The 25421-nt window shown below is 34.8% G+C and overlaps 3 protein-coding genes across 5 annotated transcripts in view; 2 read left to right on the top strand and 1 right to left on the bottom strand.

The window, feature by feature from the left end:
- Window positions 1-1276: 1276 nt before the first annotated feature.
- Window positions 1277-4623, bottom strand: timm8a (translocase of inner mitochondrial membrane 8 homolog A (yeast)). The gene is made up of 2 exons (NM_001003637.3): window positions 4383-4623; window positions 1277-2102 (listed from the first exon to the last, which is right to left on the bottom strand). Exons 1-2 carry the CDS (start codon window positions 4491-4493, stop codon window positions 1941-1943), a joined length of 273 nt encoding a protein of 90 aa, NP_001003637.1. The 5' UTR covers window positions 4494-4623; the 3' UTR covers window positions 1277-1940.
- A 16-nt stretch (window positions 4624-4639) lies between these two features.
- On the top strand, window positions 4640-8017 carry uqcrq (ubiquinol-cytochrome c reductase, complex III subunit VII). The gene is made up of 3 exons (NM_001002495.3): window positions 4640-4736; window positions 7201-7372; window positions 7850-8017. Exons 2-3 carry the CDS (start codon window positions 7219-7221, stop codon window positions 7942-7944), a joined length of 249 nt encoding a protein of 82 aa, NP_001002495.2. The 5' UTR covers window positions 4640-4736; window positions 7201-7218; the 3' UTR covers window positions 7945-8017.
- Window positions 8018-9991: 1974 nt separating this feature from the next.
- gsr (glutathione reductase) overlaps window positions 9992-25421 on the top strand; it is a 20494-nt gene continuing 5064 nt past the window's right edge. Inside the window, exons 1-11 of one of the 3 annotated variants that reach the window (XM_021481023.3) lie at window positions 9992-10151; window positions 10518-10701; window positions 12392-12418; window positions 13307-13395; window positions 14613-14682; window positions 16893-17040; window positions 17175-17229; window positions 17302-17401; window positions 17489-17575; window positions 20445-20612; window positions 22389-22500. In XM_021481023.3, the coding sequence (XP_021336698.2) occupies window positions 10564-10701; window positions 12392-12418; window positions 13307-13395; window positions 14613-14682; window positions 16893-17040; window positions 17175-17229; window positions 17302-17401; window positions 17489-17575; window positions 20445-20612; window positions 22389-22500 (994 nt within the window). In that variant the 5' untranslated portion in view covers window positions 9992-10151; window positions 10518-10563. 3 annotated transcript variants of the gene reach the window in all.

Below are 25421 nucleotides of genomic sequence, written 5' to 3'. Positions count from 1 at the left end.
TTGCATTTTTAAAGTTTACATGATGATGATGATGATGTGTTTTATTACCATTAGAAAAGTTTTAGCCCACCAAAATGCTGTGATCATGTAAATAAATAGCTTTAATGTATAAAGTTGTCAATCTTTGCTAGTCGTGTAAATGTACCCCTGGTATACAAGGTACCTGCTTTACATATATTCCACCTCTAATATTTATACTTTTATCTTGATGTTTTAGATTTACAAACTGTTGATATTTTCAGAGAAAGTATGAAGTGACAAGTCATGGCCGCATAGTGTTTGAAAGTTCTGCTGTTCAAAATCTTATTACAGTTTATCATTATTTATTGTTTGACCACACTGCCTTTGTTTATAATATGCATAGAATTTAATTCATAGGAAGTTTTTTTGTGTTTATCATTTGATGCCTCCTCTGTTCAATAAAAGCATGATGGTTTAATGTACTTCTGTACTGCTTCAATCATTCATAAATTTGAAGCTGATGTGTAACCCACCTGTCTTACTGCACCTAGCCCGCTTTGAGCTTGGATCAAACCAGCAATTCTTTGTATGGGAGTCGGTTCTTCAAACAAGGAGGCTAAAGACCATGGCCTCTATCGCTAGGTCAGCGGAGTGAGGTTTACCTGCATATCACTTCGCTAACTGACCTCCGTTACACTTACCCCTCTAAACCTCCCATCTTGGGAGAACCCCTACTGCACCCAACACGATCTAAGCTGTGATCGAACCAGTGATTCTTTGCATGGACGTCAGTTTCTCTAACAAAGAGGCTAAAGACCATGGCCTCTTGTGTGTTGCCAGAGAACTTTTAGAGGTCGTCAGAATGAGGTTTACCTGCATATCACTTTGTTAGTTTACCTCTGTTACACTCACTCCCCTAAACCTCACTCCTATCCCGAAGGAGCCCCCACATATAACCCACCGATCCTACCGCACTCAGCCTGGTTTGTGCTAGGATTGAACCGGCAATTCTTTGCATGGGAGTCGGTTGCTCTAACAAGGAGGCTTGTTGACCATGGCCTCTAGTATCTGTCACTGGAGCACCTTTAAAGGTCAGATGAGTGAGGTTTACCTGCATAGCACTTCACTAACTGGACACATATACATATTTTGTATACCAACACTGCATTCAGATGATTTAAAATGCAATAAAAAAATAATAACATTATGAAAAAACATTACCATGCTATTGTTTTAATATATTTTAAAACACAATCCTTTGATATTAAAGCTGAGTTTTCAGCCTCAAGTGTTTTCAGAAATCATAAATGCCTAATTTGATGCTCAAGCAACATTTATTATTATTATCAGTGCTGAACACAATTCTCATGCCTACTTTCTAAAGAAAAAAAACTCTGAATGCTCAGAACACTCATGTTTATACTTGGAAAAGGTGAGCAACAACTCAAACTCTGCGGTGGCTTTCGATTATATATATATCTGCAGCCCCTGCTATGCCTGTTTTTAAAAATAACGCTCTGAAACCTCTTAGAGGTTTTATTAGCATTGAAGGAGCTTATATTAATAACTGCAAGGGCTTTTTTGTCTTTATTTTAAGTCCACATTTCAACACACTGAATAAGCCACCTATCTTGATCATGACATTAAGCACACTGTAGACTTTGTATGTAGCTTGAAGACAATGAAAACAAAGCCTCCTCTTCAATTCCTTTCTTTCAGATGATGTTTATTTGACTTGACACCAAAGTCTTACACTGCCAAATGTCAATACGGTGGTGAAAAACAGGTCTTGCTGTGGGACTGTATGTGCATCCATTTCATATTAGAATATATATATTGCCTTCAAAATAATAACAAAGAGAGCAGACTGAGGCACTTTGTCTTTGAGTATTGAACTGAATCCTGTCGCCTCTCAGTTCTTACACTGGCATGTCAAAGCCTTGATAAATGGCTGATGTAAGTTCCGCATTGGCTGAAGGCTAGTCTGTCATGGTCTCCGAAAAGGCTCCTCTACTCCTCTGAGTTTGCTCTAGTCTGTTGAGGATGAACTGGCTTGTGTCGATGAATCGCTCCACACAGTTTACAAAACACACCTCTGTCCTGGAGTCCAGCTTGGGACCAGGTTTATCCATGCACTTCTCCTGCAAACACAAACACACAGTGAGATCCAAGGAAACTCTTGTATGTAATTTCATCAAACCACACCAATAAGTTTTGTATTGGAGTACACAACTTACAACTATGATGATGAAGAATTGCACTAATTCATTATTAATATAATAACAATGTGTAATATATACTTATGTTAACATTTTATTTCCAATATATATTTGTTTATTTTTGGATACATGTAAAATGCAATAAAATATTTGTTTCACTAAAGTACATTTTTTTAAAATACCATCTATTTGTCTATCTTTGACATGGACATATATATGTACTATGAAAATAATATAAATATACAGACAAATATTGTAAATCTGTACACTACAAATAGTCAATAAATTGTAAACCTTTTAGTCAACAATGTTTTTATTTTATGTCTTCATTGTTTGGAGCAGTATATCTAGGAAGATGAAATTGTATTAATCACTTCATCTGATGATATATTAAATGACTTAAGGAACGCAATTCAACCCCAAAATACTAGTTAACTGTAATTTTTAATCTTACTCTCCTGCGATTCTACAAGCCATTACATTTCACCCACAATTCTACACTGTTAACTATATCCAGTATTGCAGGCACAAAACAATCGCTCTAAACAGTGAAATAATTTAACACTAAATCATATAGTTCTGAGGATTCATGCGACATTGAAGATTAAATAAAAATTAAACTTTAGCTGTCATATTAATATAGAAAAAATATATATATACACACACACACACACATATATATATATATATATATACACACACACATATATATACATATACACACACACATACATATATATATATATATATGTCTAATCAGACAAACACATGGCAGCAACTCAATGCATTTATGCACGTAGACATGGATCTGCTGCTGTTCAAACCAAGCATCAGAATGGGGAAGAAAGGTGATTTAAGTGACTTTGAACATGGCATGGTTGTTGGTGTCAGACGGGCTGGTCTGAGTATTTCAGAAACTGCTGATCTACTGGGATTTTCAGGCTCAACCTAGAGATGGATGTAGAGATGGGTTTATAGACAAAGGTCAGAAAAAGGAAAATATCCAGTGAGTGGCAGTTCTGTGGGCGCAAATCTCTTGTTGAGGTCAGAGGAGAATGGCCAGACTGGTTCCAGCTGATAAAAAGGCAACAGTAACTCAAATAACCACTCGTTACAACCAAAGTATGCAGAAGAGCATCTCTGAACACACAACACGTCCAACCTTGAACTGGATGGGCTACAGCAGCAGAAGACCACACCGGGTGCCACTCCTGTCAGCTAAAAACAGGAAACTGAGGCTACAATTTGCTCAGGCTCACCAAAATTGGACAATAGACGGTCGGAAAAACGTTGCCTGCTCTGATGAGTCTCGATTTCTGCTGTAACATTCAGATGGTAGAGTCAGAATTTGGCGTCAACAACATGAAAGCATGGATCCATCCTGCCTTGTATCAACAGTTCAGGCTGGTGTTGGTGTTGGCGTAATGGGATGGGGGATATATTCTTGGCACATTTTGGGCCCATTAGTACCAATTGTGCATTGAGCATTCTTGCTGACCATGTCCATGCCTTTATGAACACAGTGTACCCATCTTCTGATGGCTACTTCCAGCAGGATAACGCACCATGTCATAAAGCATGAATCATCTCAGACTGGTTTCTTAAACATGACAACGAGTTCACTGTACTCAAATGGCCTCCACAGTCACCAGGTCTCAATCTAATAGAGCACCTTTGGGATGTGGTGGAACGGGAGATTTGCATCATGTACGTGCAGCAACTGCATGATGCTATCATGTCAATATGGAGTAATATTGAATATTTCGGTTACCTTGTTGAATCTAGGAGTAAAGCAGTTCTGAAGGCAAAAGGATGTTCCACCTGCTACTAGTAAGGTGTACCTAATAAAGTGGCCGGTGAGTGTAAAAAGCGCTTATGTTGTTTTAAGGTCACACTTCCGTGTGGTTTCAGACCAAATATTCAAAGTACCATAGTAAACAAAATAAGGAGCGTATCACAAGTTGTCACTGAATGAATATGCGAATATAAAACCAACTTTATCCGATTTAAAATACAACATAATTTCCAGTCAATTGAATAGTGGCGATGTTATTTTGAAGTCATACTTCCCGGCTATTTTAGGCCGAATATTAAAAGTAGCGTGGTAAACAATATAGGAACCATATTATAAGTTGTCACGGTTCAAAAATGAGCGTATACATGCATAATGAGATGAAATGTACGCATAAGAGACTCCCTCACCCAGCAGACTTCTGTCATCTGGTGAACCAGCTGCTGAAACCGCTGCTTCTGAGACTCGATCTCGATGAACTGCTGCAGCTGAGGATCTGTCGCGACTCCTTGAGTATCCATTGGATAGAAGAACAGCAGAAAAAGCGCAGCACAAAATATCTTAATGCTAATGTCTGACTACTGTATACACCGATCCAGCGCTATCCTGACCTTCACGTGTCTTGACATACAGGAAACAGTAGAGCCAAGCACCAATAAGAACGCGTGAAATCGAGCGGAAGCGGAAAGGACTTGCTGTTGCAGGCGGAAGGTGTACTTTTGCTGTCAGAGAGCTGTACAAGAGTCACAGGAGCTGAGACGCTGGTGAGTAGAAAAATCTTTATTTGTCTTTTATTTTGACTTTAGTGAGTTAAATACGACGATAATGTTTATATTTAGCAATGTAATGTACGTCTGTAAGATTGAATTGTATATGTAAACAAAAACAGTGGGATAGAGATGAATGTCAAGCAAGGTCTTCGAGAAAGGTGTTAGCCTAGCCGCTGTATGCTTGTAAATGTGGCTAAAGCGTTTGAGTTATGTTAACATTCGCCGTCTATTAATGGTAAGAAAATGTAACTGCTCCTCAAATAATCATATATGGTTTGCTAGATAATGTACTAGTTATGTTTGATTCGTTTATTGGCTTTATGTGTAATTTAATCCACATCCAAACCCATCATACACAGATAAATAAGTTTATAAAGGGATTTTAATGTGAGTTAAAGTATCATGACTCAAGCTCTTTTCACTTGGTGTACTATACTTAAAGCCAGTGGTTCTCAAACATGATAGTATAAAATAATCAAAATAAGCTAAAGCACTTAAATTACAGTCTTGATAAATGAGGGGGAAAGTGAGGGAATGTTAAATATGAGATTTCTAGACTTCAGTAATTAGTAAAAGCTATTTTTTTTTCTATTTGTTTATATTCATTAGTTAAAAATGGAGTGAAATATTACTAATAGTGAAGTCTAAAATGTTTATTATTTGTTAACCTTTATTATTAACATTTTAAAATTTAAACGGGTGTTTAAATACCTTTGTAAAGCAACATAAAAGTAAAAAGTAATATAACCCATTCAATAATTAGTAAAAGCTGTTATTTATTAATTTATATTCATTAGTTGGAGTGAAATATTACTAATAGTGAAGCATAAATAATCATTATCTGTAATATTCTTTATTATTAACTGTAATTCATGCTAGTATACATCACTTTGTAAAGCAACATTACACAGTGTTAGGTAAAAGTATTATAACACATTTAGACTTCAGTAATTAGTAAAAGCTATTAAGTTCTTTATATTCATTAGTTAAAAATGGAGTGAAATATAACAGCCATATAAAACTCATGGGGCTTTATAGGATGCTCATTATTTGTAATAACCTTTATATATAATTTTAATTCAAACAGGCATTTATTACTTTGTAAAGAAACATTAAACACCATGTTGTGTAAAAGTAAAAAGTAATATATAATAAATGTTTGTTACTTTTACATTACTTTTAAGTGGCTTAAGATAGTATTACTTTTACCCCAGCACTAGGCATCATAAATGTGACTATTAAGCATGAGAAAATTGTAAATATGGTTTGTTTTCACAGTTCCTTAAATTTAGATTTTTAACATGCACTGTTCACCAAAAAATAAAAAGCAGTTAGCAACTGGGCATAATTTGTTGTTCAGAATACTGGTGAAATTAAATAAAAATAGACAAATGGGTATTAGGTGGAGTTTCTATATATTATAATGAACATAATTATCCCTAATAATTAAGAATCCTGATGTGCAAGCAAAATCCAGTGGTCTAGAGAATTGAAAGATGACACTTTTTTCTCTTTATTCAATTTATAGTAAGACTTTATTTTGGTGGTCCCGATTGCACATTTTGCTGACTAAAAGTTGCATTGCAGCTTCATGCCAATTAATTCTCATTTGAGTATTAGACTGTCTGCTGATACTGCTCCTTCCACAGACATTTAACTGACTATAAGAAAGTACATGTCAACTTACACTAACCCCAACCTAGCAGTCTACTAATATTTTAATGAGAATTAGTTGGCATGTAGTTTAGGGGTGACAAAATTAATTGTTTCTTTGGTGCACTGCAATGCAGACGCGGACAATTCTGTATTGGATAGATAGTATCAGTAATATCTGTAATATTTGTATCAGTAATAGATCATTTATGACTGGTTATTGCGTCCTGATATCATTTACCTTATATGCGCTATGTCGTTATGCCTTACTATGGCGAGGGAGGCAAACGCGAGTAATTAAAACACTACTTAAAAGCACAGAAACTGTGCACGATTCACTGCTTGTGTGTTTGCTGGACAGGCTTTTACTGACACTGAACAGCAGAAGCCCCTATTTCACTGCGATTGAGAAAATGAAAGTAAACTCCATTTCTCTCAACTGTGTATGGAAAGTATCGTCAATGCACTGAGATATCGAAATGAACCAAATCAATGGCTGATAATCGTAACTGATCCGTGAAACCAGTGTAGATTCACACCTCTTATGTAGATGCATTGTAACTTAAATTCAACAATATATGTTAAAAGGCCAATCAAAATAAAGTGATACCTCATTTCCCTGTCCATGCACCCTATTGTTGCGTTCTCCTCGCACATGCTGAAGGGTTAGACGTGAGGAAAGGAAATGAGGATGGACAAATATGAAATGAGAAGCACCCTTGACCATAGAAACATATCCTTACTCTAACAAACTAATTGTTTTAAACCCTACTGACTCAAACCTTGTATGTTTATTTTCTTTTAGATCAGCTGTCTTGCCACCATGGGTCTTCACTTTGGGAATCTGGCTAAGGTGAGGCATGTGATCACCTACAGTATTTCCCCATTTGAACAGAAGGCTTTTGCCAACTACTTTTCCAAGGGAGTCCCCAATTTGTGGAGGCGATTTAGGTCATCTGTATTCAAAATTGCACCACGTAAGTCATTTTAATCCAAAATTTATTTAATGCACATCTTTTTAAAATGTCTGTGTCTTGAAGGGCTGGTGTCCTGCAGAGTTTAGCTCCAACTTGCTTCAACACACCTGCCTTGACGTTTCTAGTATGCCAGTTAGAGCTTGATTAGCTTGTTCAGGTGTGTTTGAATAGGGTTGGAGCTAAACTCTCCTGGACCGAGTTTGGGCACCCTTGATCCATGCTATTGTAGGTGTAAATCATGGGTCTCCAACTCGATTCCTGGAGGGCCGCAGCTCTGCGTAGTTAAGCTCCAACCACCTTCAACTCACACCTGCTTTGTATCTAGTAGTCTTGAACACCTTCTTTGGATCAGCTGTGTTTGATTAGGGTTGGAGCAAAACTGTGCAGAGCTGCGGCCCTCCAGGATTCGAGTTTGAGACCTATGGTGTAGATTGAAGGCTGTATAAACTTCTCTACTAACCTGCGTGTGTATTTCAGCCCTGGCTCTGACGTACCTGACCTACACATGGGGCAATCATGTTCATGAAGAGTGCAAAAAGAAGAATCCCGCTGACTTCGAGAATGACGATTAAAGTCGCTCCCTTGAAGACGTCTCTTATGTAATTTGTTTCTGTACAATTCTTAAATAAAATATTGATGTGGAAATTGGCTTGATGTCATTTTTTTGGATTGCCCTGAAATGATGCATCAGTGACATTTCTCCTATTATTTTGTAGTGGTCATCTTTAGGACTGCATGATATTGTACAAATTTGTTTTTGCAATAATTTATTTTTCTGTAATAAATATTGCAATATGAATACAGTTTCACAAGATAGTTTGAATTGCACTATTTGACAGTCTAACAGTATTGAGGTACAGAAATTGAATAAATTACAATGCAAAAAAAGTGTTTCTTACTTCCTTTGTCTCATTTCTAGTCCAAATATCTCAAAAAATTCTTAGATCAAGTAAAAATATTGTTTTGTTTCAAGTTATCTGCTAGTTGAGTAAGTTAATCTTGTTTTCACTTTGAAATGTAGATATTTGGACTAGAAACAAATACAAAAATCCTACATAAATTAATTTTATTTATAAATACAGTGATTAGTTACAGTTCTGTAGCTCCTGGTCAACTATAATCCAGACTCAACATTACTTATTTTTGTGATTGTGACTTTTGTGCATGCGCACATCATGATATCAATGCTGAAATGATGTATTGTGCAGCCCTAGTCATCGTTAATATCTGGATGACTGTTGTCTGCTACCAAGTAAACTTTTCTTTTGGCATATTAATCATTTTTTGTAGATAAATGTAATTTAGGTGAACACTAGAAAGCTCACTTGTTTTCTGACCATATTTTTAAATTATTATAAATTCATAAAGCATAACTTATGATTGTGATCTGTCAGCTTCAGTACAATTTGGTATCATTTTCAAAACAGAATTTAGATATTGATATTTTATCCACCTTTGCTGTACAAATTAAATCTCTTTTTTTAACCAAGGCTTCATTTATTTAATTATAAAATACTGTAAAGCAATGTTATGAAATATTGTACCAACTTTATTTATAAGTTGCATGTTATTGCATATATGTTTATGCTGCTATACCTCCAGTGACAGGCTGTCCTATGATTGTTCAGGAATCATTCTGATATCAGGGTTTCTGCAGTCTGTTCAAACATTAAGTTTTTAAATCAAAACATAAAGTCTTTGTTGATAAAGTCATGGAATTAAGTATTGAACACATTGTAGAATATGAATATCTTTCTCAGTATTTTTGTTTTTCACAGCAAAAATAAGCCTGATTTTTTTCAGAGCTCACTGGCTCATAAACTTCATTTTGATCAATTTCATTTTGTGAATGCAAATCTTGTTTTATGGATCTATGCACATTTGCACTGGAAAACAATACCAAAATACTGATGCAGAACATTAACTTTTACAATGTGGTTATGAGTATGGCCAGACGGAATCTGCAGACATTTTTGCTATTTCTGCTGAGAATTTGGTAAAAGTCTGAGGATTTCTGCGGAATAATCTTGGGAGAATTATAACTGAAACCTTAATATGTGAAATAAAAAATATGATATTTTAAAATTGTATTTAATGTTTAAAATGTAAATCCAATTAGATTTACTTTATTTGGTAAACAAAGCAAATCTCTCAAATAATATCTCTACTAAAAGACAGAAAATAATACTGTACAAACTGCATTGTACATAAATCAGATGAAAGTTTTCATATTAGTCAATAATATTACTGCAATTAATCTAAAAACTGAATAAATATATAGATTTACACACATTTACTCAAGTAAATAAACTAAATTAATGATGGACTGAAAATCTGCGGAATTCTGCGTGCGCAGGTCCCTTGTTGGCCTAATTATGAGGCATATTTTAAAACGTATTTCAATATTTTTTAAGTGTTTTTAGTGCAATTTATTGTTTACTCCCTATAAATATACATTTGTACATATTTATCATCATTTTTTAAACTTGCTAACCTTTATCAGCCCTGAATATGGCCATTTTAGTCATCAAAAAAAAAATAATTATATTCCCTCCTGTGCCGCTGCTGACTCCGCGCATGCGCAGTCCAGCTCAGCTCCACACGGTTCCGTTCCGAAACATTCCGTTATAAACAAAACCGAAGATGGGCACCATAGCTAACCCTAAAGAGCTCATATCGTAACACCTCTAAATAATGATACTCCATTTACTTCAAGGATGTTAATAATATAAGTTACAGCAAACGGCTTTCGGCTACAGGTTTAAGCTGCACTCCACCGGTAAGTTAGCGTTTAGTGGCCGCTTTTCGACCAATTTTACGAGTGTTATAATATATTATTCACGAGGTACATAAAGCATGGTTGTGTGTCACATTTGAAAGTGAGTTCAAAGCAAGTTCAACCCCTGGGATATTAGTGAACGTGATTGTCAGTGAAGGACAGTAACGTTAATAAGCATAGCTAACTATAACTATTGTCCAAACTTGCTTCTGGGATTTACACACCATTGTGTCGATTCACAATGACTAAGCACTGGCTTTCACGTCCCTCCCATCAGTTCAACTAGTGACTGCGTTGGCCGGGGTGTTGCTTCCTGCTCATGGAGATATTAAGCCCATTGGCTCGACTTCGGTCGTCTTTTCTCAGTCTCGGACGCTCGCTGTCATCTTCCTGCAAACTCCTTGGTCGCAGCATGGCTTCTGGATCCGTCTCGCGCTTTGATTTTCTGGTGGTCGGCGGAGGATCCGGTGGGCTGGCCGGTGCGAGGAGAGCGGCTGAACTCGGTGCCACCACTGCCGTGATCGAAAGTCACAGACTCGGAGGTACCTGCGTGAGTAAAGACCATCTTGCTTTTTGCAATACCTCAATTTTACATCGGAGCCTTATCATTGTTTTCTGTAATTGCATTAGTCACATGCACACTTGCTTTGGGAAGCGTCCAGATTCAGCTGTATTTTTGTTTGTGGGATGTTTTTGTTGTCCAGCACACATGCATTTTGTTTGGGTGTACAGTTGAAGTCAAAGTTATTAGCCCTGCTGTCAATTTTTCTTTTAAATATTTCCCAAATAATGTTTACAACAGAGCAAGAATTTTTTCACAGTATTTCCTATCATATTATTTTTTTCTGGAGAGTTTTAATTTATTTGGGCCTGAATAAAAGACGTTTAATAGTTAATTTATTTATTTTTACGTTAATGCTTTTACTTTTTCGTAGGATATTTATTTATTTATTATTTTTATGCAGTATTTTAAGGGGAAAAGAAAGAAGAGATAAGAAAAACAAACAAATAAATAAAAAACAGCAGTGTGATCTAAATCAAAACAATATTACAAGTGTGCGCAGTTAAGGATAAATAGTGGACTTAAAATCAATGGCATGATGGGTCAAAGGAATTTCCCACAGAACTGACTTGGATTTATTTTTTATATATGTCCAATCTTTTCCATATGGTGTCTTTAATTAGGATTATTCAGTCCTTGACAGGAGGGGGATCTGTCCCGACCTTACAGTCTATGGTCCCGACCCATATATTTATAATTAATTTCCTCCCCAGCATCAGTAGAGGTTTTAAGACATCTGAATGTTCCAGAAAAGGGGGTGGCAGAACACCTAGAAGCACATTAATGGGGAGGCTGTAACCTTCTGTTTATGTATTATGGACAGTTTGTCACAAATGTCATTCCAAAAATCCGCAATCAAAGGACTTTCCCAAAGACAATGAAAGAACGTGCCGATACTATTATTGCATTTTGGACGTTGAGGTGAAATACTGTTATTTATTTTGCCATATTTATATGGGGATATATAGGCTCTATGTACAATATTAAACTGCATTTCTTTAAATCTGATGCAGATTGAAATATTCATGGGTAGTCTGATAATATCATCCCTAACATTTTGATCAATGTCGCATTTTAAGTTCACTGAAAAAAATGCTGTCTGAAAAATAGTTGCAAACTATTTATTTGTTTTGAATTTAAACAAACTAATTAATTTTAGTAATGTTCAACTTTATTTGTTTGTTTAAATTCAGCCCAAATAAATTGTTTACAAGCCTTCAACTTACATTTTTTTAGTAAATCTTTGAAATTTATTTTTCAGTGTTCCTACCTCATGTCTTACAGTAGATTTTTTTATTAAACAATTTGAAGGTCAATATTATTAAGCAATGTTTTTTATAGTCTACTGAGCAAACCACTGTTATACAATAATTTGCCTAATTAATTCCTCTAACTTGCTTAAATAATCTAGTTAAGCCTTTAAATGTCACTTTAAGCTGAATACCAGTGTCTTGAAAAATATCTAGTAACATTAATCACTGTCATCTTGGAAAAGATCAAATAAATCAGTTATTAGAAATGAGTTATTAAAACTGTTAAGTTTAGAAATGTGTTGAAATCTGTTAAACAGAGATTGGGGAAAATACACTCTTGGGTTAATCATTTAGAAGGGCTAATAATTCTGATATCACCTCTATATTACTGAATTGGTCAATTATTAAACTGTTTTTCTCCTCAGGTCAATGTTGGATGTGTTCCTAAAAAGGTAATATTTTTAAAAACTATTCATTAATTATTTGTTTATACATTAACAGGGCTGTGCGATTGGGGACATATCTAATTGCATTTTTTTTATCTATTTAAATTTATTTATTTATTTTTGACATATTGCGATTTGAGTTACATTTTAATTCAAGCTTCAAGCTGCTTTTAATTTCATTTAAGCTTAAGCTCAATAATCTGTAAGTTGTAGCAACAATTCTGCAACAGCTCTTAAAACCTGTTTTTGTTTGGTGTGTGTAACTTTGAAACCAAATTATTCCCATATTACAAATGCTGTTATTCTTTGATATTAATTTGTCTATTAATGCTTCTGAAGCTGCAGGCGACATAATCCCTCTTGTCAGAGCTTTGCTTTTTGTTTTCTGTTTTATTTTTATTGTGGGCGTAGTTTAGTTGCACGATTCTGATTAGGCAGAAGGAAAGTGTGCTCACTCAAGTGTGCTAATTATAAAGCCCTGGTCAGATCACACGATTATCAGATCCTACAAGTTGTAAACGACGAATGGACTTCATGACACAAGATTCAATCGTTTCTTCTTGTGTAATGTGGCATAGTTTACGACAATCGATACCATGTCTGCAATGCCTCACGACACCATTGCAGAAAGTCTAGCATGTTTAAGTTTCTGAAGTGTAGCAGACTGTTTTTGAAGCACTTCACTTCAAATGTTATTCGTTATTTTTGTTTACATATATAAGTGTTTATATTTTATAATGCAGCCTCTTGCGGTTAATTAATCGCAACGTTTCAAATTGCAATTTGAGTTCGATGAATTGCACACCCCATACATCAATCAATTATTTATTATTGATTAAGTGTAATCAGAAATTTTCAGAAATAAAATATTTAATACATTGTGCATGCTTCCAGGTTATGTGGAACACATCCACTCATGCAGAGTATCTCCATGATCATGAAGACTATGGATTTGAGGGAGCAAAAGCACATTTCAGCTGGCAGTAAGTAAGATTGTGTTTTTATTGGGGTTTCAAATCTTCAGAGTTTTTTAATGAGCGTGTGCAGTGTAGGACTGTGGCTTTAATTGTGTTTTTTTAGAATAATAATTACATCTATTTTACTAGTTTCTGTTTTTTAAATAGATAAAGTGTAGAAGTACTTGAATAAAACAAGTACAGATAACCTAATTTAGTATTACCTTTGTGGTTTGTGCAAAACACAACATTTTTATTTATATATATATACACACTATAAAATATATATGTTAATTAACAGTTTCCATATTTAGTTTTTTTCCTTTATTTATGATTGTGAATTGCATTATGGGATGTTGATCTCTGCTCTGCTGACTTTTGATGTAGAAAATTGAACTCTGCAGCTTAACAAAGTGAAATTTTAGTAGTTTGAAATAATATAATGTATAAGAAATAATATATAGAGAGAAATAAGTCTGTAAAATAACAAAAAAATGTACTAGCAGTTTATTACCAACACAGATAATATCACTTTAAACTATTCAAAATGTTATTGAATTAACTTTTTCAAACTTTTAGGTTTAAAGTTGTTGGAAAAAAGATCAAGACACCATAATGCAATTCAAAAGCTTAAATAAATATGGAAAACTGATCATTTACAGATTTTTTTTTACAGTGCAGAAGATTTTATTATTATTTGTTTAGCTAATGTTGACTGATACTTGTTAAGAAATATAATTTAATAATCAAAACCAGATTTCCTAATATGTGGTAATATCAGTTACCCACATTTAGTGAGTCTTGGTGTTATTCTCAATCACTTTCATAACACATTTGTAATTATTCTTTTGGTACAAAATACTCACTCAAAACAACCCATTCCATTCTTAGTAATTTGTTTACAGTAATTTTAAAAATGTATTAGTGAAAACCTTAATTTGTTAAGACTGTAAGTGTATGTGATGACAGCTTGGCTCAGAGGATGTTGCTTCTGCAAAATGTGGCAATTCTTAAAAAAAAAAAAACTTTTTACTGTTGTGACACTCGTGGGTGGTTAAGTTCCTACTTGCTCTGATAAATGAATGCTTTCAGTGTTTGTTTTGCTTCTCTTTTTTTGCGGTATGCAATATCGTTATGTTGACACAAAGGCATGAGATGGAGTAGTTCAGCTGTCAGGATTTTCAGTGCTGTAACAAGATAAATGAATAGAATAAAGGTCATTCTTTGGTTGTGTGTTTTTTCAGAATCATAAAACACAAAAGGGATGCTTACGTGAGTCGCCTGAATCAGATTTACAGGAGCAACCTTGAAAAGGTAAGCTGCATTAAGTTTTTTTTTTTGATCAGCAAACTAAATGTGAAGTTAAAGTAATTTATGGACGGCTAAAAAAACATTTAGCAAGTTTGCACTCATTTTCTAATGTTTTATTCTATATATTAGAGATGCCCAAAGTTGGTCTATGGTAACCTTTGATTTGGCCCGTTATTCCATGTGAAAAGTGAGGGAGAATGATGGAGGTGGTTGGTGCGAATGCTTTTGACAGGGATCGTCATTTCCAGTTTAACGTAACATTTTATTTCATTGTTGAGCTACAAGAAAAAGCAGACTGAAATTAAATTGTTCAATTAATTAAGTTTATATTGTAAGTACTGTCAGATAGAGGACAATGCATAATATATCTGTGAGCAAATCAAGATAAAGTCAAAAGCAGCTCGACTATTGAACTCCATTGTGTTATAAATGGGATTGTTGGTGTTTATTTCTGTAATATGTTTATTATTAAATGTTTCACGTGATACTGCATTAGTTAATGTGATTTAATGCAAAGTTTTCTAGTTATTTTTAAATATTACACTATAAATTAGGAAATTACACATGGCAAACTTATTATATACGGTTTGGTATATTTAGCTCACAGCCCTCGATCAAGTTTGCTTTTTGGCCCTTTATAGGAAAAAGTTTGGGAACCCCTGCTTAATATACTTCAAAATATATACTACTAATACCTGGATAAAGCACAAATAAGATAGTTTACTTAAAACTGATGTTTCTAGATGATGAAGTGCATATTACATAGTGTATAGTTTGTCACTACTACAGCTATTATATAATATAATAGCAAAAATCTCAGATACTGTGTGAAAAATTATCCCTATAATCTATACTATAATCTATAATAATACTATACTCTGAACAACATTAGTGGTAAGCTCTTTTAGTTTCTTTGTTGTAAATCTATTTGTATACACTCAGTGCACATATGTATCACAAATTTCTCTTTTATAAAATTTTATTTTCTATAGGATGCTTTACAATATTATATTTGTGCATATAAATTAGTCATAACTGAAGCTAAATCTGGAGCTAATATGCCAAAAAAAAGCTTTCGATGATGACAGTTCAATTTATTTGTCAGGGGAAAATATTAAATATACATTTTAAAAAGAGAATAATATATATATATATATATATATATATATATATATATATATATATATATATATATATATATATATATATATATATATATATATTTTTTTTTTTTTTTTAGTTTGTAGTTTTTGTACAATATTTTGCATAAATTTAAATGTTTTTTTTTTTTTTCTAAAGATATCTGGTGACTAAAATATTATTTTATTGTGTATATAAATGTTTCTGTTTTGTTCAAATGCACCAAAATATATTGCCTATATTCACTGAGAAATAGATATATACATTCATTTTCCAAGCGAGGTGTACTCATTTGTTTATGAAGCACTGTAAAAACATTTTCTAAATGCATAAAAGCAAAAATTATTCAAGAACGCCAACAAGTTTCTAACATTGCTATAGGGATCTCATATGGAAAAATCAGCGTAGTCTAATGTCGTATAAAAAGTCTTGTTACTAAGCCACAGCCATATCACCCTGCAGCCCAGGACCGGTTACTCACTGAAGCCAAGCAGGGCTGAGCCTGGTCAGTACCTGGGTGGGAGGGCACATTGCTGCCGGAAGTGGTGTTAGTGAGGCCAGCGAGTTAGTGAGTCTAAGTGAGTCCTAATGACCCAGTATAGTGAAGGGGACACTATACTTTCAGTGAGTGCCATCTTTTGGATGAGACATTAATCCGAGGTCCTGACTTTCTGCAGTCATTTAACATTCCATGGCACTTCCCATAAAGAGTAGAGGTGTAACCCCGGTGTCCTGGCCAAATTCCCTCCATCCACCCTTACAAATTATGGCCTCCCAATCATCCCCACCCACCAAATTGGCTCTTTAATAGCTGGTGTGTGGTGAGCGCACTGGCGCCATTGTCCTGTGGCTGCCATCACATCATCCAAGTGGATGCTGCACACTGGTGGTGGTGTTGAGAGACCCCCTCATGATTGTGAAGCGCTTTGGTTCTATGGCCATACACAATAAATGTGCCATATAAGTACACAATACTTACTAATGATGTCTAAAATGCACAATGTTAATGAATTTGTATGAATGATCTACAAAATTGGGTTTGATGACTAAAAGTTGTTTGTGTTTGCACACAGGGCAAAATTGAGTTTATTCATGGCTATGCAAGGTTCACAGATGACCCTGAACCCACAGTTGAAGTCAATGGGAAGAAATACACAGCAACCCATATCTTAATCTCCACTGGCGGCCATCCATCCACAGTCAGTGAGGATGATGTGCCAGGTGGGTTTAAATTTCCTCATTATGGACAATGTTCTTCATTTGATTGTATTTTTATCATGTGCACTTGCCAATAACTTTTTGGATTTTTGTACAGCATCTGCTAAAACATTTTGTTAATTCAATCACCTTTTCAGGATCCAGTTTAGGCATCACCAGTGATGGGTTCTTTGAACTTGAGTCTTGCCCTAAGTAAGTCTTTATTCGTGTATATCACTATGCTCTTAGAATTTCATGAAGTAACCAGCCATTATATCCACCTAGACGTAGTGTTATAGTTGGAGCAGGCTATATTGCTGTGGAAATGGCTGGTATTCTTTCCACTCTTGGGTCTAAAACGTCCATCATCATACGACAAGGAGGGGTAAGAGACCTGTTCATTGGCACCTGCTTAAATGCTACTGCCATGTATATCCCAAAGGAAGCAATAACTCTGTTCTTTCTTTCCAAGGTGCTGAGGAACTTCGATGCCTTGATAAGCTCCAATTGCACCAAAGAATTGCAAAATAATGGTATTGACTTACGGAAAAATACTCAGGTAATTAGTACAGAGTAAGCTTACATGTTGTTGTCTCAGTTTTTAGTCTGATGTGTAAGTTTGTTTGGCAGACTTCAGTTCTAATTAGGTATATCTTACCACATCCAAATATGTAAGACTTTATTCTGATGGTCCTCTTTAGTCTGTCCATTAAACTTTGCCATTAAATTCCCAAAACACTTCATTAGCATATTAGTAGGCTATATGCTTCTTAATTATTTTCAATGTCTCCCAAGTACTTCAACTTATTCTGCTAACCCTAAACATTATACACAATTACTCCAATGATAGTTAGACCTTTTAGACCTGGTCTTAGCATTTCATTTATATTTCAGTGATCCAATAACAATTGGTAATCTGCGTTTTAACATTTTGGAGTGAATCGAGATCCTTCTTTATTATTTATTAAGTTTTTTTTAGATGTGGTTAGTTCAACGCACAAGGATTATCAAAAGAACAAACCCACATTATATGACTTAAAGAGACAGTTTACCCCATTTTGTCATCATTTACTCTCCACTAGTTCAAAACCTATTAGACTTTCTTTTTTCTGCTTACTACAAAAAGTGGTGATTTGAAGAATGTTATAAACCAGACTCTCTTTAAGAGTGAGAAAGCAGGTAATTCAAAAGAATGTGGATGACAAGAATGCTTTTGGTGTAATGGAGCAAAGTATTAATAATCAGTTTTAGTATCCTTTCTCCTAAAACATCCCATAATAATCAAATGTTGGCACAAAAAGAGGATGTGGTCTTTTGTGTCGGTCTGAATGCATTCAACCACATTAGTGTTTATTATATTAATTCAATTTAATGTGTTTTCATCTGTACGTTTTGCCTGGAGAGTGCGATGAGATTTATAAAAAAAATATATCTTTATCCATTTTGAGGGTATCTTTGAGCAACTTCCATATTGAGGCTGGAGTGAGATTCTAATGTTTGACCTTCTCACTCTTCTTTCCATGTCTAGTCATTTCTCTTGTAGGCTCTCCACATTTTTCTCCAGTTTGTGCACAGAGTTTTGTAGTTCCATAACATCATCCGAGCAGTTAGATAACCCTTGGTCTTTGTCTGACATTGTTGTTTTAATTGCCTCAAAATTTGAGCGAAGAGCCGAAGTGTTGCTTGCAATCTTGATTTTAACAGCTTGTAATTTTGCTTTGACCCTGTCAAATTTGTGTGCCAATACATTTTACAGTTCTGCTTGAAAGAGCGCAGTTATTTTTGGCTTTGATAGATGATTTTAGCTCAGATTTAATACCAATAATGTCAGTGTGTTTGGGTAGGAGTATTAGCATGCACTTGGCTAGCAGCAGTTTTCCCAGTGTACTTCTATTCATATATATATATATATATATATATATATATATATATATATATATATATAAAGAAATATAGCCATCTTTCATAGTGTATTTAAGTTTTAGATAGGTGTTTCATTTTATATTTTGACTAAGGTGCCTTCATTTAACTAATTGTACAAAGTATTGTACACAATCCACAAGGGCTGTGTGATTTGGGGAAAATATCTAATTGTGATTTTGTTTTTTTGTTTTTGACAGATATTGCAATTTTGATTTGATTTGCGATGTAATTTTGCAGTCTAGTCAATAATTTAATAATCTGTATTTAGCTTCTTACTGCTAAAATGCAGTGAGTTAGTTTAAAAAAGAAACCTTAAAGATATTAACTTTTATTAGCAAACAACTCTGAAGTTGTACTTTGCTGTTGCTTACTAATAGATTGAATGTCACTGACAGTACTTTTAGTTGACATTTTAGCAAGGGCGTAGGTTTGCACTTGACTTGTGGGAATGGGTGAATCAAACAACCCCCACCCCAAGAATGAATAGTGTGTGTGTGCGTGTATGTGTGCGTGTGTGTGTGCGTGTGTGTGTGCGTGTGTGTGTGCGTGTGTGTGTGTGTGTGTGTGTGTTTGTGTGTGTGTGTGTGTGTGTGTGTGTGTGTGTGTGTGTGTAAAAAAGTATATTTTAATATTTGTTTAATTTAAATTTTCATTTATTTTATAGAACTGTAATATAAAGCTTACAGTTTAAATGCACATTTGTAAATAAACGCTTAAAATAGTAAAATAGTATGATATGCAATTTAACAGATTGGTTTAAAATATATTTTGGTACATCAAAAAGTGTGGTTATGATAACCATCCGACAACCTAATCCAGTAAAAATGTGTTCTTCAAATGTCAATAAAATATGTAGTATTAAATAGAACATCAGGCAAATAACTGCAAAAATAACCCATTCAGAAAGCCGGCTACAGGCCTGATCATGCAAAAAGAATGTTTATTAACTGATTTATTAACTGTTCCTGTCTCATATATGAGTGTTAATAAAACATGGAGATGCTTTCCTGTTTGTTATTGTGGTTGTTCCGCATAGTTCGGTTGCGCAATTCTGATTGGGCAGAACGAAAGTGTGCTCACTCAATTGGCTAGTAAGTCTGTCACACACAGACTGTCACACAAAGACGGCAGTCATGCATTTGCTCTGAGCGGGGAAGTTAAATAATATATATGTCATATCGCAGCCTCCTCCAATTAGCTAATTGCAACATTTTAAATTGCGATTACAATTAATCACACAGCCCTACAACTCACCCAACTTGCACCCTACTCCATAGCTTGCTCATAAGCGCCCCAATTAAATGTGTTTTCAACTATACCTGGAAGTGATCTAAAGTGGCCAGCTCAAAATGGTAAAACCTGTGCTTGGCAGCATCCACGTGTGATCTTCATACCACATGTAAATTGTACTATTTGGCATGTTTGAAAACAAAGAGTGGGCACAATGTCTAAAGGAGAACATCAAAATTAAGAGTAACCTCCAAATATGTTAATATTGTTCACAGGTGAAGTCAGTGAAGAAGAATGGCAAAGGCCTCTCTATAACACTGGTTACAAAAGACCCTGATGACAAGGATTCACAGGAGAAGTTTGACACTATTAATGATGTAGACTGTCTGCTGTGGGCCATTGGCAGAGAACCCAACACCGCCGGCCTCAACCTCAGTCAAATAGTAGGTTTTAATTTACATTTATTTAATGCTATTTTTATTTCTATTAGTAGTTTAAGTTTATTAGCAACTTAGTGGCTAGCACTGCTTTTGGCCTCTCAAGATGTAATTTTGCATTCAATGCTTGACCGAGTGCCTCAAAATTATGAAAGAATTAGGCTTTTTTAAGCTATAAAATATATCTTTAAAATGGTTGTGGATGTAACTTTTACTCCTGAATATTATGCAAGCCTAATCACCAGGGCTTGACATTGACTTTTGATCACCAGCCATTGTGGCTAGTAGATTTCAGACATTACTAGCCCCTCGCCATTTTCAATAGCCACAATTATGTTGTTGAGAAAATATATTTCATATGCATCAATTTTGACATGCTAAAATGACTTGATTTAGATTTTGTGTTATGTCCACATGCCTCTCATTTATTTAACTTTTTGGTGTGTTGTGTATGAGCAAATGAGCCATGGTGTCATAGGGTTGTATTACAACTAGTTTTTATTTCACATCACTTTTCAGAGCTCAAATACAGGATTTATCAAATTAATCTCTGACCACACCAAACATAAATAAATAATTATTTTTTTGATACACAATTTTAAAATGTGTCAAAACAAGCAAGATATAGCTGTATACTATTTATTTAACAAAACTTTTCTTTAAAAAAAAAACAATTGACATTTAAAAAATAAGTGCTGTAGTGCATCTAAAACTATGCACAGTAATCTATCATGACAAAAGGTCCCATACCACCTGTTAACTACTCATTATTGGGGAGTTAATCTCATATTAAAGCAATGTTATTGTAAAAACTGATAAACCAAATTACCAACAATACCGGTAAGCAAAAGAAAGCAGGTGAAAAACATTCCATGTGTGATAATAAAAGGATGATCACACACAAGGTTAATGCTAGGCCTGTTCAAAGAATGGTTAAAGCAAGATATTCAGTGCTGCTCACTAAAAGACAAATCTGGAGCTCTTAAAAGCAGCAAAACTATTAGTGCAAGAGCATCACTTTTTGTCTAGTTTATTTGAAAGAGAACAGATCACACCAATTGCGTTTCTAGGCACAGTTGTTTCACGCAAGGAAACTGGAGCGTGCATGCGTATTAAACATCACAACGTCGTGCGCATCACATCACCTGAGGGTGCGAGTGATCATCCTCTCAATCGCTATTCAGCTGCTTTCTTTTGCTCCCGCAAACATAATAGGTTTTGTCAGTCTTGCTGGTTATAGATTCTAAGATCACATTTGCCTGCATATTGGGCCAACTTTATCGCAAACATTGCTTTTAAGAAAACTACAATTTTAAAAATTATTTTTAACCAGCCAAAGAGGCTAGTGGCGGTGGCTGTCTAACCCACCACAGGGGAAATCTACCCCCACATTTGGCAGGTTGGCGGGTGTCAATGTTAAGACCTAATCTAATCACAGATGAGAAGTTAATATTGATTGAGTTACATTTTGCATAGTGTTATCCATTTTTCTGTATCAAAAAACTTTCCCATCAATGCCAAAGCAGCATATTTATATATCCAAGTGCAACTCTCTCTGTTTTTATAATGCTGGGTTGGGTATATGCTTGTATCAAGCTTTACATTTCTGCTTTTAATCTCTCTGTAATGCATTGTCATTGTGTACACAGCGTTTCTGCTGAAACACGCAAGAGATTGTGTTCATAAGTGAACCTAGAGCATTCCTTTAAACTGCAAGTTTATCTTTGCACTGTTATCACTTGGTGACAGAGTATGAATAATCGAGCGTGTATTGTTATTCAGGGTGTGAAACTTGATGAACGGGGTCATATCGTGGTGGATGAGTTCCAGAACACCTCTCGTCCAGGCGTCTATGCAGTCGGGGATGTTTGCGGACGAGCCCTTCTGACACCTGGTACGGCTTCAGGTTCACATCTATTCAAATCTTCCTGATGCTCTGTTTGAACTCATTAACACAGCTCGATCTTAGACACTTTCTCTGTTTCAGCATAGTATAGAAATTAATTAAAGGGATAGATCACCCAAAAATGCACATTACCTCATCATTTAATCTCCCTTGTGTGAATTTTACACCCTTATCAGTTTTCTGTAAAACACAAATGAAGATACTTTAATGAAAGGCATCCATCGATTTCTGTAGATAAAACAAAAACATGCCAGCGTTTTCAATACCGTCTTTTGTGTTCAATGGAAGAAAGAAACTCAAATAGGTTTGGAACAAGTGAAGGGTCAGTGAAGACACGTGTAATTTTAGGGTGAACTACCCCTTTACGTTTGAGATTTTCATTGAGCTTAAAAGATCATGATGCGTGATGTTTGATTCCTTCTTCCTGTTATTCTGCTGGTTTATGTAAATAAAACCATTCACATTTAGAACAAACAACAGTCACTGCCAATGAGGAAGTTGTGCATTGTTTGAGTTTTACACTTTTGGTGTACTCTAGCGACCTCTGCTGGTCAGAGTAAGGGATACGTAAAGGGATAATCCACCCATTTACTCGGCCTTCACTTGTTTCAAACCTTTTTTTCTTCTTCACAGAAGACTTTATTTTGTAAATGTTAAAAACCTGTAACGAATCAAGATCCGCCAACCTACTTAGACAGAATGGACACAGAGATTGAAACAGATAAATATTTGAGAAAATGACTGCAGATTTGCAGTTGAAATCAGACTTTTTCCAACAAATCTAGTCATTAATTGAAACATACTTACTTGATCTTTAAAAGGCTGTCAGGGGCTTTGTCTTTGTTGTAGTTATTGTCTTTGTATTGGAGTTTGTTCGTTTATTTATTTACCCCCCCCCCCCTTTTTTTTTTTTTTTTTAATTATTTAATTTATTTTTAAAGCTGTCACTCTTATTTATCTATTAAAATTTCTATAAATAATTATTTTCTATCTATTTGTTTCCTTTTTGTGATTGTAAACATAAGTAAATGTTGTTTGTGCATTATGTTTAAAAAAAAACAATAATAAAAACACAGTAAAAAAAACTGTAACTATAGAGTGGAGGAACTATGACATCAATTTGTATGCAAAAACCCGGAAGCGAGTTTTTAGCACTTCCAGTTCCCTCATCCCAAAGTCAATATGTTTTTTGAATGGGATTTTGGTTAAATCGCTTAAATAAGGTTTGTGGCTAACACAAACTCAAGATACTTTCACGTTTTATTCTACAAAATAAAACACATCAGTTATATCTCACTCTAGATTTTTTTATTCGGTTATGCTTCTTTAAAAAGACGTTTGCTATCATGTTGGTAAATGGGACTACTGGCGGTGTCTGAGACATTATACATCATCGAGCTGATCTGGTCTGGAATGCAGCTCGGGTAAAGTCTAGATGGCATATGCAGTTGGCCGGAGGTTTGATATGCACATAAATATAGCAGCATTTTTATGACACTGTATAACAATAATTCATATTTTTACAGTACTGTGACAGTTGAGTTTGGGGTTGGGGTGGGAGTAGGCGGTTAAAAAAATAACAATTTATTTGGTAATTTAATAGATAACATAAATAATGCGTGTTACAACTGCTGTTTTTACATTACTGTGACAGTTGGGTTTAGGGTTGAGATCGGGTTAGACGTAATAAAATACAATAAATGGTAAATTTAATAAATAATAGAAATAATTAATTATTAACTTTGCCCTTGGCTTGCTAACTTCCGGCCGCAACCGTATCCGATCTAGCAACATCCCGCAGCTCGCTTGGGTTGGGCATTTGGACTTGTCTTTTATTTAAATATTTTCATAAATAGTATTTTTCTAATTAGGAATTAATATGGTGTGTAGATAATGCCTTCACTTGTAGAGACCATCAAGACAGATACATTTGTTGATCATTTGTTTTAATTAAACAACATAGTCTCTGGCGACGCAGTGGAGCAGTAGGTAGTGCTGTCGCCTTACAGCAAGAAGGTCGCTGGGTCACTGGTTCGAGCCTTGGCTCAGTTGCCGTTTCTGTGTGGAGTTTGCATGTTCTCCCTGCATTTGCGTGGGTTTCCTCCGGGTGCTCTGGTTTCCCCCACAGTCCAAAGACATGTTGTACAGGTGAATTGGGTAGGCTAAATTGTTCGTAGTGTATGAGTGTGTGTGTGGATGTTTCCCAGAATTGGGTTGCGGCTGGAAGGGCATCTGCTGCATAAAAATGTGCTGTATAAGTTGGCATTCCGCTGTGGCGACCCCGGGTTAATAAAGGGACTAAGCCGACAAGAAAATGAATGAATGAATGAACATAGTCTATTTCCTGCTTTTAGTAATGCAAATGTGTGAATAAATGTGAAAAAATACATACATATCAACTATTTAATATTGTCATTGTTATTTTAACGTGATTAATTGATTTTTCATTGTTTTTTTTTTCTTCATCTGAACATATTTAACTCATAACTGCAATATGTACAGTAGTCCTCCTTAATATTAATAGCATATGTGACGGTATATGGGCTGCTTCTCGCTGTACTTTGTGACAAAAAAAAAAAAAGAATATTGAATGTTCTGTGTCCATGATGGAACTTGCAGACATATATGAACGAGAGCGATACACTTATTTAAATATGTCCTATGAAAATACTGTAGGCACATTTATACATAGACTTTTAACACTATTATAAAAACTGTAAAACAAAACAAAAATGTATTTCCCACGCAAAAAAAAAAAAAAACTACCCAAAAGGCACATAGGTCTATACAGATGTATTTTTGCGTATTTATTTGTTTATAATACACTCAAACATTTTTTTTAATTACTTGTTCAAACTACTTATTTAAAATAAGCTGAAACAACATAATTTTTGAGATTTCATTGGGAC

Source organism: Danio rerio, chromosome 14 (assembly GCF_049306965.1).
Source record: "Danio rerio strain Tuebingen ecotype United States chromosome 14, GRCz12tu, whole genome shotgun sequence".
Lineage (NCBI taxonomy): Eukaryota > Metazoa > Chordata > Actinopteri > Cypriniformes > Danionidae > Danio > Danio rerio.
The sequence above is the reverse complement of the archived record's forward strand: the minus strand, read 5'-3'. Positions and strand labels throughout refer to the sequence as shown.